The sequence below is a fragment of the Ctenopharyngodon idella genome, chromosome 10, assembly GCF_019924925.1.
Source record: "Ctenopharyngodon idella isolate HZGC_01 chromosome 10, HZGC01, whole genome shotgun sequence".
In the NCBI taxonomy this organism is placed as follows: domain Eukaryota; kingdom Metazoa; phylum Chordata; class Actinopteri; order Cypriniformes; family Xenocyprididae; genus Ctenopharyngodon; species Ctenopharyngodon idella.
The window spans coordinates 3,875,939-3,890,797 of record NC_067229.1 but is presented as its reverse complement, the minus strand read 5'-3'; the positions used below and the strand labels follow the sequence as shown (position 1 = coordinate 3,890,797).

General features: G+C 36.2%; 1 protein-coding gene across 1 annotated transcript; it reads left to right on the top strand.

The window, feature by feature from the left end:
- Positions 1-484: 484 nt before the first annotated feature.
- LOC127519769 (uncharacterized) lies at positions 485-6,886 on the top strand. The gene is made up of 8 exons (XM_051907310.1): positions 485-617; positions 1,289-1,603; positions 1,689-2,024; positions 4,762-5,070; positions 5,258-5,377; positions 5,509-5,534; positions 6,147-6,218; positions 6,341-6,886. Exons 1-8 carry the CDS (start codon positions 521-523, stop codon positions 6,437-6,439), a joined length of 1,374 nt encoding a protein of 457 aa, XP_051763270.1. The 5' UTR covers positions 485-520; the 3' UTR covers positions 6,440-6,886.
- The last annotated feature ends 7,973 nt before the right edge of the window (positions 6,887-14,859 follow it).

The following is a 14,859-nucleotide window of genomic DNA, read 5'->3' as shown; positions in this document are numbered from 1 at the left end:
TCCTGCATATAATCACTAATATTACAGTGTTTTCAGCCCTGTTACTGCCCACTCAAAGTTGAACTAAATCTCAATAAATCTTGTTATAACAAAGATGTGTTTTAGCATAAATAGGCTACAATGTTTAGCAAAATTTCAGAATAAATCACTGAACTAGGGATGGAGAAATGAAGCCTCATGAAACTCTGTAGCTTTGCTCAACAGCGCCATCTGTTGGCTCGTAACATTTTCTCCAGCTATAAAACCGGCAAATATCATTTATATATTATATATTAACTGAGAAAATGGAGGAACCTTTCCTATCTGATGTCATTATTGCAGAAGAATGTAAGCTTTTCCTTTATCGCCCCCTCACTGAACACCAAAATTAAACAACTACACTTGTAGTAAACTACACTTGACCGGTTTTTATTGGAGTCAAGTTTCGACACGCAAAAAGAAATGGTCAGTTGCAGGTATATTTCTTTATGTTCATCACGTGACTTTCTGGAAAAAATGCGAACCTCGAAACGGCGTTTCAATGCTGGATCCATGCTGGAGCCTCGTGTCACCAGATCAACCTGGCATCAGTATGAAGAGCCTTGTGTTAATCCTTTTTTTCTCATTATTTGTGAACGGTAAGTGTTTGTGTGTGTGTGTGTGTGTGTGCGCGCGCTTTTTTTCTTTTTATTTGCTAATGGAAACGTGTTTTAGGAAGCTCGGGTCTTAATCCCCTAATGTGTTTTTCGCCCCTTTTTTATTCTATACACTACCATTAAAAAGTTTTAGATCAGTGAGATATTTTATGTTTTAAAAGAATTCTCTGCTGCTCACCAAAGCTGCGTTTATTTGTACTTAAATACAGGAAAATCAGTAATGGTGTGTATAATTTTCAGCATTATTACTCCAGTCTTCTTCAGCATCACATGATCTTTCAGAAATCATTATAATATTCTGATTGCTGCTCAAGAAACATTTTATTATTATCAATGTTGAAAAAAAATCAGGATTCATAGAAAGTTCAAAAGAACAGCATTTATCTGAAATCGAAATTTTACTGTCAGTTTTGATAATAATAAGAATTTTAATTTAATAATTTCTTTCCATAAAAAATCTTGACCTCCAAACCTTTTACTGGTAGTTTTTTAATGTTACAAAAGCTTTCTGTTTCATCTCCTTTCTCTGAATTGTCTTCGAGAGAATAATTGGAGTAAATCTGTTGTAACATTGTTTAGGCTTTGGGTGATTTTATTTCTGCTTTCGTATTTATTGTGAATTTTAACATTAACTGTTTCTGTATGTTCTGCAGGTGTTGAGACAGATATTGTGGAGTCTGTATCAGTGATTGTGGGAGATTCTTTCACTCTACATACAGATGTTACTCAAATACAGAGAGATGGTGTGATTGAGTGGAGGTTTGGAGAAGATCTCATTGCTAGAATTAATAGTGAGTCCAATAATATCACAGTAGTTAATGATAATGAGAAGTTCAGAGACAGAGTGCAGCTGGACAATCAGACTGGAGATCTCAAGATCAGGAACATCAGAATCAATGACTTTGGACTTTATAAACTTGAGATCAACAGCGGCAGTGGGTTATTATCAAAGACATTCAATGTCAGTGGTGAGTATGTCAGGTATTTAGGTGAGGTTTGAGACTCAAGGTGAAAGTGTTTGCTGGCTGACAGAAATGTTTCTCTGTTCATTAGGTGTGATTAATCTGGCGTCAGATGGAGTGGAGATCGTACCGGTGCTGGAGAGAGACTCTGTCATTCTACACTCTGGACTTACTGAGATACAGAGAGATGATCAGATAACCTGGAAGTTTGAAGGCACACTCATAAGTCAACTAAACAATCAAACATCTGAAATCTTTGCTGATGTTCTTGATGGGAGATTCAAAGACAGACTGAAGCTGAACCAAAAGAATGGATCTCTCATCATTACTGACATCAGACCCAACACCTCTGGACTTTATGTGGTAGAAATCACCAAGAGAAACAGCAGCTACACCACACACAAGACATTCAGAGTTACTATCATTGGTGAGTCACTTTAATATTGAAGTGCTTTAAGGAGCCATGTTGCTTGGGCACTTTCCCATTAAGAATAGGCAACAATTGTATTGGGAAAGTGCCCTTTGAGCAGCAAAATTTCCCAGCAACGTTGCTCAAAAAACTCAAGTTGGTCTCGAACCCCGGCCCAATCGCTGCTGGCATGCGAGGCAGATGCACTACCAATGTCGCTAAACACCGCATTCTCTAGTGGTTGTCAGTGTGCAGTAGTTTAACTGCAAAACTCTCACTATCTGTATCAGTTATACACACAATGCGAGTGGATGTCTGTTTATCACAGCCTGCATGCAACAAAATAATGCTTTATGAAAAATAAAGCGCAGATGAAGAAAGAACAACAAGGAAGCACACAAAATGAATGTAGAGTACACCAGAGTAAATACAAATAAGTGTTCATGTTAGTCGCCAACAGCACAGCAGCTCCAGACCCTGTGTTACTCACATGTGAAGCGGAATCAAAGCAGCCTCCGCGTCTGTTTTCAGGCCTTCCCACTTAGCTCTCTCCAGCGCTGGACAGCTGTTCTAATATTAACAATATCTAATATTAACACAGCGCTTGCCCAGTCATAAACCTTCATTCCAGTGATATTCTTTTGAGCTTTTGTATTGTGTCTCATCTCTCGTTCTCGTTCTCTCGTTTTTTCTTATTTTCAAATCTCCCTCATATGCTCCTAATGCTTATTGGTTACACGTGTGTTGTCTGAACAGTGTTGTTCCAAACAGTGTTTTTGAAATTCTACTGAGTCCCCCTTTAAGAAAGAGTTATCGATAATAAAAACTTAGAATTGAAAGTTGCTGTTTTTAAAGACTTTAATGGTCATTTGAGAACTCATATGTCAAAATCAGTCACTGATCCCAAAAAGTGTACATAGTAAAAGGCATGTCACTGCAGTCAGGAGCATGAAATATTGTAGTCAATTGCTGAAAGAGAATTAATGTAACCAAAGTCAAGGGCCAAGTGAATCCTTTGTCTTCTCAGGTGTGAATTACCTCATTATTCATGATGATTCACGCCTCCACGCATACTGTGTTTCTTGACAAAAAGTGTCTTACAAAATTTAAATATCTATATTGTTTTATATGAATGAGTAGGCAGGATAATTTTCACATAATTTTGAAGCAAAAACTCTAGTCTACAACCTCCAATACCCAGAAGTCTTGTGAACATAGATTTAATATATTTTTTTGGTCTTATTTCAGTGACTTAAGTTTTTTTCAATAACCACGCATAAACGTTATGCCTTCAAAAAAACAAACATGTACATACATGTTCTTCACATATTATGGTAGCCTAGTTTGTGCTGAATACAGTGTAATGACACTTTTGTCATTAATATGTTTATGAACAACTGAAAAAAGCACAAATGTCAGGGCATGTCAAAACTTCTCCAGGGCCCAAAAATCCTCAGACCCCAGAGGATTAAAGAGCAAAAAGTCTTTAGACACACAGACATCAAGAATCAGCTTATAAATCTCAACAATGGTGACATGCTTCTTGCCGCAATGCATGCTGGGAGTCATGAGTTGTATACTATGTTGGCTCCCAGCATGCATTGCGGCATGAAGGATGTCACCATTGTTGAGATTCGTATGCTGATTCTTGATGTCTGTGTGTGTCAAACTATGTTTTTCCCATAATGTATTTTATTTTTTTTTTAATCAGAATTTGATCTGTGACAAGAAAGTATTGTTGGTGAATACAATATTTTAATAACAAATAACCACTTTTGGCCAGGAACAAGATTAGTAAACTAAAGCTATATCACCTGATCATCATTGTTTCTGGTTTTCTTTGCAACAAATTACATGTTTTGGTAAACACTGTTACAAAGACCACAAACTCACGTAAAAAGCCAAGAGTCATTTTCAATAAAACATCAACATCTAAACCTCTGTTAATTCTCAAAAAGAACTTCTGCTGAGATCTTGAGAGATTTATTGTCTTCTTCTATCTTCAGTTGATTTCAGGCTGTGTGGCTTTAAGTCAGTTGTCGTTGTGTTTCATTTTCTGAGAGTGCAAGCATGATGTTGAACCAACATCACATTGTAACATTGATTCAGTGCCATTACCATTGATTTTTTTCAACATTAATTGCAGGTGCAAAAGTGATATTGAATCATTATAGTTAACGTTGACACATTAACATTGATTTAATATTATTTCGATCATTGCTTGCTATCTGGGACCTGCCTGTGATTTGGCATTATTTCTAAAGGCGCTTTCTGAACCAACGTTTGAGCCGCTTTGCTCTATTTAGCTGTGACTGTGAGTGATCTCATTTAAGTCATTAACCCCCGCTTGTCTGGAGTTTGGATGGGATGATTGTGTGGTTAGGCTGCCATTTACCCTAGAGGGGTTAGTAGCGATTAATGCTTCGCTGATGTGTCCTGTACGCTCATTGCATGTTTACATTGAATGCTCAAGCTAATTTCAGAGCAACTGTCTCACTGGATTGTGGATTGGTCACACGCTTTTATTTGCTGTTGGCTGATGCTGAGGATGTATTGTGTGATGTATTTCTCTTGAGTTTGATTGCTATTGGCATATTTGAGCCTGTCCCAGTTGAAAACAGCATGTGTTTTTGCATGCTGATGTTTTGGCTTCTTTTGTGACTTATGAAGCATATGCCAAACGCATAAATGTTTTACTGTATGCTTAATCTCTGTCTTTGAAAGTTCCTCTGTGTTTTACTGTATGTCGAGACAGATGGAGGGAACAGGCTGTTGGTGATGGAGGGAACTTCTGTCACTCTAGAGTCTGGTGTTCCTAAAATACACAGATATGATGTGATAATATGGAGGTGTGAACATGGAGACGCGGTCATAGCAAAAATGACCTTTGGGATCTTCGCTACATTTGATGGAGCTGATGGGAGATTCAGAGGCACACTGGAGCTGGACTACAAGACCGGATCTCTGACCATCAGGAACATCAGAGCTAAACACGCTGGACTTTATCATCTCGATATCACCGGCAATATCACCATATTCAAGAGAATCGATCTTTCTGTCTATTGTGAGTATTTCAAGTCTTTTAATGTAACAACAACAACAACCATATTAAGATCAGCACGTTTTCAAATGAACTGAGGTTAATAAACTATTAATATTAGAGTATATCTGACAACCAAAACAGAAAGGCACAAACGTCAGTCAGAAATGGTGGTCATATTGCCGATTTGTTGATCTCTTCATCATTACAGCACAGGATTGGTCTCCGTGTGTTATAGCAGTAATTGGTGTTGCTGTTCTTCTGCTGGTCGTGGCTGTAGCTATTGTTGTGATTTGCTGTCGAAACAGGGGCTCTCGTCAAACAAGAACTGGTAAGTATGATTAACAGCTGATATAACAAGTGACGCATTGAGATTTACTGTGTAAAATACATTTTAAAAGACATAAAACCTGTTTTTATCATCAAAACATGTTGAATCTGTGTTTAATGTTTTTAAAACAGGCACCCAGAGGAATCCCGAACATCAGGTATGTTTTTGTGATATTTAATTTTATTTTGTGGCTTTTTTATTGTCTGAACTGGTGCCATCCTCTGTGCTCAGTCAGCTTGTCAGTTTAAAAAGAGAATGTAACTTGCAAAATGTAACAGGAAACTTTTGGGATAAGTAACACCAGTCGTGTCATCCAAATCTTATTTCACTGTCTTTGTTTGTTTTTGTTTGTTTTGTTTATTTATTTATTTTTTTTATTATTGGCTGGATTAATAGTAAAACATCACAGAATTATTTTAATTCAAACTGTGAAAGGCTCATGCTCTGAGCTTATCTCTTGTATCTGTGTTTCAGTTAACATCTGTAATATGAGACTGATGTTTTGCATTTTTGCGTGATCAGATATGTGCAATAACACTGGAGTTAATGTACTGGAATAAAGGTGGAAATTAAATTGTCAAAAATATTCAGAAAGCCTCAGGCAGATTCAGCTTCAGTTACTAGTTTAACTGGTTGTTGTCAGTGTGTTTTGTGGAGTTAACCATGGCGGGTGGCAGTTTCGCTGGATCTTTTATTCCTCTCCTGATGTAAAGAACACATTAGCCGCCTCTTTCAGTGAATTGCTCTTAATCTTCTCTCTCCCATTCAGGATATGCTGCTTCATGACATCACACCACACAATGGGGAAATCACTGAAAAAACGTTCACGCAGCTTTATTCGGTATATCTATGTATATGATATGATTTTTAAACCTGATAAAATTACAATTGTATATTAAAAAAAGCTAATGTTTGCTGTCATCCTAACCTCTCTCTATTAAATCTCTCCTTCTGTGCTTTAAGGAACACACATACTTTGACCAAATGATCTCCCCCACTCTCACAGAGTTGGTAGTTCAGTTCAGCGGGATACGGAGACGCACACAAAATAACTCTCACTGAATCATTTAAGACTTTCACCTTTAACATTTCAGGTCCTGATCTAAGGTGTGTGGCTTCAAGAGAGTAAACGTACATGTGTTGTTACTTCATGTATGCTGTTTTGTCTCTTTCATATCGCTTTTTATATTTGCCCATTTCATTTTATATGATGATATATTTTCTGTTACTGTCAAATCGTATGTTGTTGTGCACTGCGTTATCTTCACAAGTGAGTTAGAGATAAGGGAAGTCTTCATTTCAGCATATGCTTTCACTGTAATATAATAAAACTTGTTGCATCTGGTCAAAGTCTGAATGTGTAAATAAGGCAAGTTTGACATTTCATCTTATTTTCTTATATAATTACTATAAATACTTTGCAGCTTCTTTTTCTGAAACAAGGAAATTAACTTAAAAGTTATTTTGTTCATGTGATAAATGCCAATAAAAACACATCTGATTTTCCCATGACTGGTATCTGTCAGTTTTTAATCAGAAACTCAAGTGACTGAGTCTAACTGTAATTTTATTATTATTATTTATTATTATTATTATTATTATTATTAAATGGTGGTGCTAATCTTGGAATGGTGAATTCCTGGTTAGGACACTAGATGGCGATCTAGTAGAAAAATACTGCTTGTAGTACTATTTATAAATAAGTTTCCAGTCAGTCAGACAAAAAAAAAAAAAAATGCTGTGTTGGCTGTTCAAAATCCAAGGGACAATTTTTCACTCTGAACATCTCATTCAATTATGATTTCAAGGTGAGAACTGTATTTTCAGTAACTTTTTGGGGTGAAACTATTGTTACTATGGTAAATTGCTTTATGGGTTATCAGTGCATAATTTTCTTTGTGGAGAACATTTTCACAAATACTAATATAAGCAATAGTAATAGTGAACTGTTCCCTAAGCAAATAACACATCACAAGCGTGATTTACCAGTATTCTGTAAGAATATATGACCCATCCCTCTAGTGGTCAAATGCTGTTATAATGTAATTTCTGAAGGTGTTTATATTTGTAGAACATATCCTGAACATCAGGTAAGATACTGTTCTTCATGAAGAGCAGGTGCAGATCTTCATCATCTCTCAAGTTTGTGTCTGGACTTTGACACCATCAGGTTCCCTTAAGGTGAGATTTTCTGTGTGCATCTTTAACATTTTGGGGTTCCTCTTTGTCCTTCTCTTGAGAACTAAAGCTGTTCAACTACTGACCAAAACATCCAACTGTTGATGACATGATGAACAATGTTTTTTTAATTTTTTTTTATTTGAATGAATGAATGCATGTGGATGATATTACAAATACTTGTTTTAAAGGCACAATATGTAATATTTTTGGATTAAATTATCCAACAAACATAAGAACAATGCTATATATTTTATTGACTTGTGTACTTACATTATCCCAAATGTTTCCAACAATGTTTAATTTCAGAGAAATCCCGTGTCATTGCATCTCCTGTCAATGACGTCATCTGCATTACCCTCAATTTCCGGTTCTACTTCTGTAGAAACCCTGGAAACACCAAAGATGCTTTAATATGTGTTTTATTAGACAGGTGAGTAACTGTTTGGATACCTTTATTGACAGAAAAACTAATTAAATAGCTCAACACAGTTAGTCTTATTGTTTGAATCTCGTCTTCTTTATTTACCGCAAGTAACATGTTTTTACCATGCCTCAGAGACAATACTGTTGTGTCAAGCTAACATAACGTAATCAGAAAGATCTTTATTTGTAGTAACAGTAATATAGCATTTCTCCACCATACAATGAGTTAAATTTAACTGCACACCATTTAACAACACAAGTCATCCCGCTTTTATTAATATAGGCCTATTCTAATTATCGATCTAGAATGTGCAGTAGGTGTCTCACACCACCCACCAAGAGAACGTACAGAGCAACGATCTAACTTTCAACACACTCAAATGTATTTGATTGTTTTTACCAAGTAAAACAGGACAGTCACACCCCACAATTTTAATTTTTCAACTAAGGTGACCTGTATTAGTAACAAAAACAAAAACCTTGCATCACAGTAAGTGTATTGTGATTGTCAAAACATTTGGTAACTAAACAATATCATTAAAGGGTTAGTTCACCCAAAAATGAAATTTCTGTCATTAATTACTCAACCTCATGTCGTTCCAAACCCGTAAGACCTTCGTTCATCTTCAGAACACAAATTAAGATATTTTTGATGAAATCTGAGAGGTAGGTGTATGACTCGTCCATAGACAGCAATTTAGCCACCACTTTCAAGGTCCAAAAAGGTGTTAAAGACATTGTTAACTTAGTCAACCTTAATATTATGAAGCGACGAGTACTTTTTGTGCGCAAAAAACAACCAACTTTATTCAACAATATTTTCTCTGCCCTGTCAGTCTCGTATGCAGTTGACGCAGTGAACGCAATTCAGCACTTCCGTGTTTACGCCCGAACACCGACTCACTATTGGCCAGCTTCAGCCAATACTGAGCCGGCATTCGGACGTAGAACCTGGAAGTGCTGAACGTAAACAGCGTATGAGAATGATGCAGAAGAGAACAGATTGTTGAATAAAGTTGTATTTTTGTTTTGTTTTTGCGCACAAAAAGTGTTCTCGTGGCTTCATAACATTAAGGTTGAACCACTGCAGTCACGTCGACTGTTTTAACAATGTTTTTAGTACCTTTCTGGGCCTTAAATGTGGTAATTATGTTGCAGTCTATGGAGGAGTCATATACCTCTCGGATTTCATCAAAGATATCTTAATTTGTGCTCTGAAGATGAACAAAGGACTTTCGGTGTGGAACAACATGAGGGTGAGTAATTAATGACAGAATTTTTATTTTTGGGTGAATTAACCCTTTAAGTTTAGTGACAACATGTTACAATGTCAGGCACACACACATACGTACAGACTGGTCCAATCAAGAGACTGCAGGTCTTCATTGGTTTAATTAAAACAGATACCTTGTCAATATGTGTGTTTGACTTCATGCAGCGCTGCACAGACTGAATGGCATACGTTAGTGATGGGTGCTTTCCAAACACTGCTTTATGAAGCTTCGAAATCTTTACAAATCCTTTGTTTCGAATCATTGGTTCGGAGCGTGTTTCAAAGTCACGTGATTTCAGTAAACAAGGCTTCATTACATCATAACTGTTTCCAAATGTTTAGAAATTTCAATGGTTCACCACTGGGGGCGATCTCTGCGAAACCATGAATCATGCAGATTCACTGAGGTTGAACCTTTGAACAAGTGTCCATGGTTTTTACCTGATCTCTGATCAGTTTTATGCACTTGTAGATGTTTTAATGAGACATTTGTATAAAGACCGCCTTCCGTATCCAACTTACGAAAAAAGCTTAACTGATGCGACGTCTGGTCTGGCGGAAGCTAGATATTTCACTTTATAACTTGTTAAATATGAATATTTTTTCTTACACAAACGCATTGCTTTGCTTCAGAAGGATATATTAACCCCCCAGAGCCATGTGGAATGTGTTTTGCTTTGGATGGATGCATGGCCTACATGAATATTTGTCTGTAAATATCCTTTAGATAGCAGCACAATATTTTACTGAAACATGTTTGCATTATAGTAGAAATGTGTAGCAGCTGCATTGCAACTTTTAGTTAGTTACTCCCCAGAAGTGATGGGAAGAAAATGAACCACTGAACATTTACATGATAAACAATACAACAGTGAATCACTCTGTATTTATTCTTAAAATGACTGACATTGACAGTCAAAACAGGATATGGTGTTAATAAAAAAGACTCTAGCACTTTTTATCTGCAGGATCACAGCACTTAGTATAAGGTTACTGTTCTCACACAACGTCCATTTTCTCATGCAGTGAAAAAACATCTGGGAGCAAATAGGACAGACAAGACAGAGCTGTAATTTTGATATGAAACAAAGTCACAGTGATACTGTCACATTTTGCAGTAATATCACTGTTTGATGTAATGTCTTTTTTGACAAACATCTGCATTTATAGATATTTCGTGGTAAAGCTGTTCTGTGTAAAGTACATCAAACTGTAAACATTGTACGTGAAGGAGTGGAAAAACACCCTTCAACCACACGCTACTGATGCATCCAGATAAACACGCACAAACTGACATCAACCACAGATGTCCAGCTATAGACACATACTCCAGACCCTGTTTGTCTACCCAACAGAGCCAACCACATCTCTGTACAGATAAAAAATAAATCAGACCACAGCCGGTTTGATTTTTAACACAAACTGAGCTACTAGAGCCTTAAAGGGATAGTGCACCCAAAAACCCTCAGGTTGTTCCAAACTTGTATACATTTTTTGTTCTGTTGAACATAAAGGAAGATATTTTAAAGAATGTTTGAAACTGAACAGTTCTAGGGCACCATTGACTTCCATAGTATTTTTTTTTTTCTACTATGGAAGTCAATGGTGCCCTAAAGTGGCCTGGTTACAAACTTTCTTTAAAATATCTTCCTTTGTGTTCAACAGAACAAAGACATTTTTACAGGTTTGGAACAACTTGAGGGTGAGTAAATGATGACAGAATTTTCATTTTTGGGTGAACTATCCCTTTAAACTGCCAGGGGCCTCTAAAAGAATTTCAAGGATGTTTTTTACAGAACAGTAAAATTACAGTACTAGTATTTCACTTAATTTCTTTGCTTTCAAATGTTAAACCAGCTTTTATTTCGGCAGAAAACTGCTCAGAGACCTTAAAGCTTCTTTTTTGTTGACAAAAGATTTATACTCCCAGTAGAGTTAATTTAACACAAGTTTTTGTTGTGAATTATCACATATCGCATTTTTCTTCAATATCGCACAGCCCTGTATTATAGTATAATGAATCAACCCATTATGCTGGGTTAAATAAATAACCCAATTTGCTGGGTAAAATTAACCCAACATGTGTTCTGTCCTATATTTACCCAGACCTTGGGTTAAAAACAACCCAAATTGTGTTGTTTTTCACCCAGTGTTTTTTAGAGTGTATAATATGATTTCCCCTCACAACATAAAGCAGTTAAACATTGTACAGTTAAGAAATTGCATAAAAGAAAGCAATTTAGTCTGCTTGCTTTAGCTCTGTTTAATCTAACAAAACCCTCTATACAATAAAAAAAAATTCTTAAAATAAAATAAAGTGGACAAGATGACACGCCATTTCCTTAAGAGAAATTTGCATTGTTAACAGAACATACTCAAAGAAGATGATGAGAAACACAATACAGGCTTAGTTCACTGTACAAAAAACACAGCTGTGAGGTTACTAGAGTCTTTTTCTAGAGGAAAGTCTAAGAAGAAAACAGTAAACTTGTGCGTCGTTCAGGCTGACATGCTAATCTCACATAACTTTGATGAAAATTAATTTAGTTTTAGAAAAGACTATAGTGATCTTTTGATATTAAACTGCATATTTGCCAGCTCCAAATGTATTTTTAAACATTTTGTAGTTGTGTTTCAGAACAACCTGAACAACCAAATTGGTTGCTCTCTCATGGCATATAGGAAATCCAGTTCATATAGGAAATGGGGTGGATGTTAATGTTTACCATTAATGGAAATAACGGTTGAAGACCGTTACAACTGACTTCAGCCACAGCCTTACATGAAATCTACTAAAGTTAAAAGAACACATTAAATCTCTGAAGATCTGATTAAACAACTCCACAAACAGCATTACCAGCTTCACTTATTATTAACCAGACTGACTTTATTTCTGTCACACGTCTACAGAAGATCTTATTGAGAATTAACAGAGGTTTTCATGTTAACATTTATTTGAAAATTTTCATTGTGATCAGTGTTTGTTTTCTAACATTAGATTTTCTCTGGCTGCTGCAACAAGAGAAATTGTGTTCAGATGATGATGTCTGTTGATGATAAAGGCATAGCGTGTCAAAAGATTAGACTCTGGATGATATCAGTGAGTTAGACCACTGACTGATGATTGTCTTTATCATCAAGTAGACAACATCATTTGACCACATTTTCTCTTGCTTTTCATGCCATAACAGTCACAGCAGCCACAGAAAAAATTAATATTAAAAATTCAAAGACCCCAGCTGAAGCAAACACTGATCTCTATCATGGTAACATCAAACAAAACAATAAAACAACATTTAAACTTGAAGCTGGTAATGCTGCTTGTGGAGTTGTTGAATCAGATCTTCCAAGATCTAATGCACTGCCGTGAACTTCCTTCTTTTTCTACAGTTTTTATTTTATTTTATTTTTTTACAGTGTGGTGCTTATTCCAGAAACTATTTGGACAGGTTCATGTAGACTCACACAGATATCAAGATTCAGCATATGAACCTCAACAATGGTGACAATCAATCAACGAAAAGTTTTTTTTGTGACTTTAGTATCTTGTTTTCTGATGCTCAGAGTTGATCTGAACATTTTGTTGATTGTCACCATTGTTGAGGTTCATACGTTGAATCTTGATATCTGTGTGAGTCTACATGATCCTGTCCAAATCCGGCGTAAAAACATCAAGCTATTAAAGCAAGAGAACTCATACAGTGAGAGGGCTACTATAACATGAAACTTTTAAATCTAAATCGTTTCCTCAGAGATCAAAAAAAATCATCAGAGCAGTTTTTCTCACAACTTTTGCTATAACTACAGAAACGTTAAGAGGTCAAGGGTCAAGAACCCAACTAAAGCAAGCGCTTACCACTATAACAATGACTTCAAACTTTATTATTTTCAATAAAACAGCGCTAAGGCTTCCTGGAGGCTAAGTGAGAGCTGCCCACGCAGGACCAATGCTAAGGGGTCAACGTTTTGCCAATGAGCAAATTCTCAGGGCCCTGCGCTGGCAGCCCTAAGTGGGGCCGTAAAGGGGAAAACTTACAGGGAAAATTATGTTCTGGATAACAAGTTTTATAGAGATTCTGGACCTATCAGCCATGAGCAAAGTGCCATAATCAAATTGAATTTTTTTCTATCGTTTGTGGTTATTATCTCTTAATCTTCAGCAGAGAAGTGTATGACTCAGAAACTCTTCATGCATCACACGATTGGCTGCTCACTGCAAACGTCACATCTTGATTTGCAAGCGCTCAAGAATTTATAGCCTGAGGATCAAAGCCTGAGTGGACCGGGACGTTTTAAAGCCAGTGTCGTGAACCCACTTATCAAGAAGCCAGACTGCATTCACTTTGACTTCAACGTTGTGCATCATAATACCGACCACAGGTTTACTTTCCCAGACTACAGTGAGTATCAGCTCTTTTTATAGTCTTGTAACAAGTATGCTGCTGTTTATTTATTTATTTGTTTACTTTGTAAGTGGAATAATTTGGCAAAAGGTGGTCTTTCAATAATCTTCAAAGCACTGATTAGTAAGTATAAAAATGCAACATTCTTTGAGAATGTTTTTTTTTTTTCTGTGGTAAATATATTTTCAGGGGGTTGTGAGTTACCTTGCTTTTAAATGTTAAAAACTTTACTCAGCAAGAAAGGTATACAATAAATTTGTCTTGGTGGAGATGGAAGCAAAAATACAGACAAAAACACAAATACAGAAAAAGATGTACAAAAAACGTGCACATCTGTGTTAATGTAAGAACTAATATATGTGCAAGTGAAAACAAAGGAAGGGTCCATATTGCTTTTTTTTTGTTTGTTTGTTTGTTTGTTTTAAATACACAGCCAAACTGCTTTAGTCAGTCAAATGTCAGTAAAGGTGTTTTAATGTGTGTATTGTTCACAGGTCATGGAGATTCATCAGTCTGCTGTGATTCTGCTGCTGATCTTGAGTGTGTCATCCTTCACTCACGGTCAACCAGCACTCTATCACAATTTCCTGGATCGCCATCGTTGTCCTGATATGAATGAGCAGCAGTGTGACAGTAAAATCAAAGAGAGACACATCACTGATTTTGACAATTACTGCACAGATGTCAACACTTTTATACAAGCAAGTGAAACTGACATTAAAGCAGTTTGTAGCAAGAAAGGAGGAACTCCACTGAACGATTACCTGTTTAACAGCACCAAGACTTTTCCTGTGGTCATTTGTAAATTACGCAATTTGCAAAAACGCAAAAAATTTCCAGACTGTAAATATAAAGGGTTTAAAGAAAATCGTCATATTGTGTTGAAGTGTGATAATGGCTGGCCTGTAGATTATCAAGAGCAAACTTGCTGAATAGTGTCTCACAGAGGCATTTGTTCACTTCTTATTTTCCATTTTTCGAGTGCAATTAAAAAAAACAAAAAAAACAAACAGTGAATCATCATGTCAATCATGAAGCCAAAAATAAAATCAATAAATAAATATTTGATCTCTGTTAGTGATTAACATGCATTGGTTTTGAACCTGTTCTTCACATGTGCTGTAAACATGACAAACAGTTTGAGAGCAGTCTATCAATGACGCACAGCTGTGAACATGAACACAATAGATTCATAAATGTAC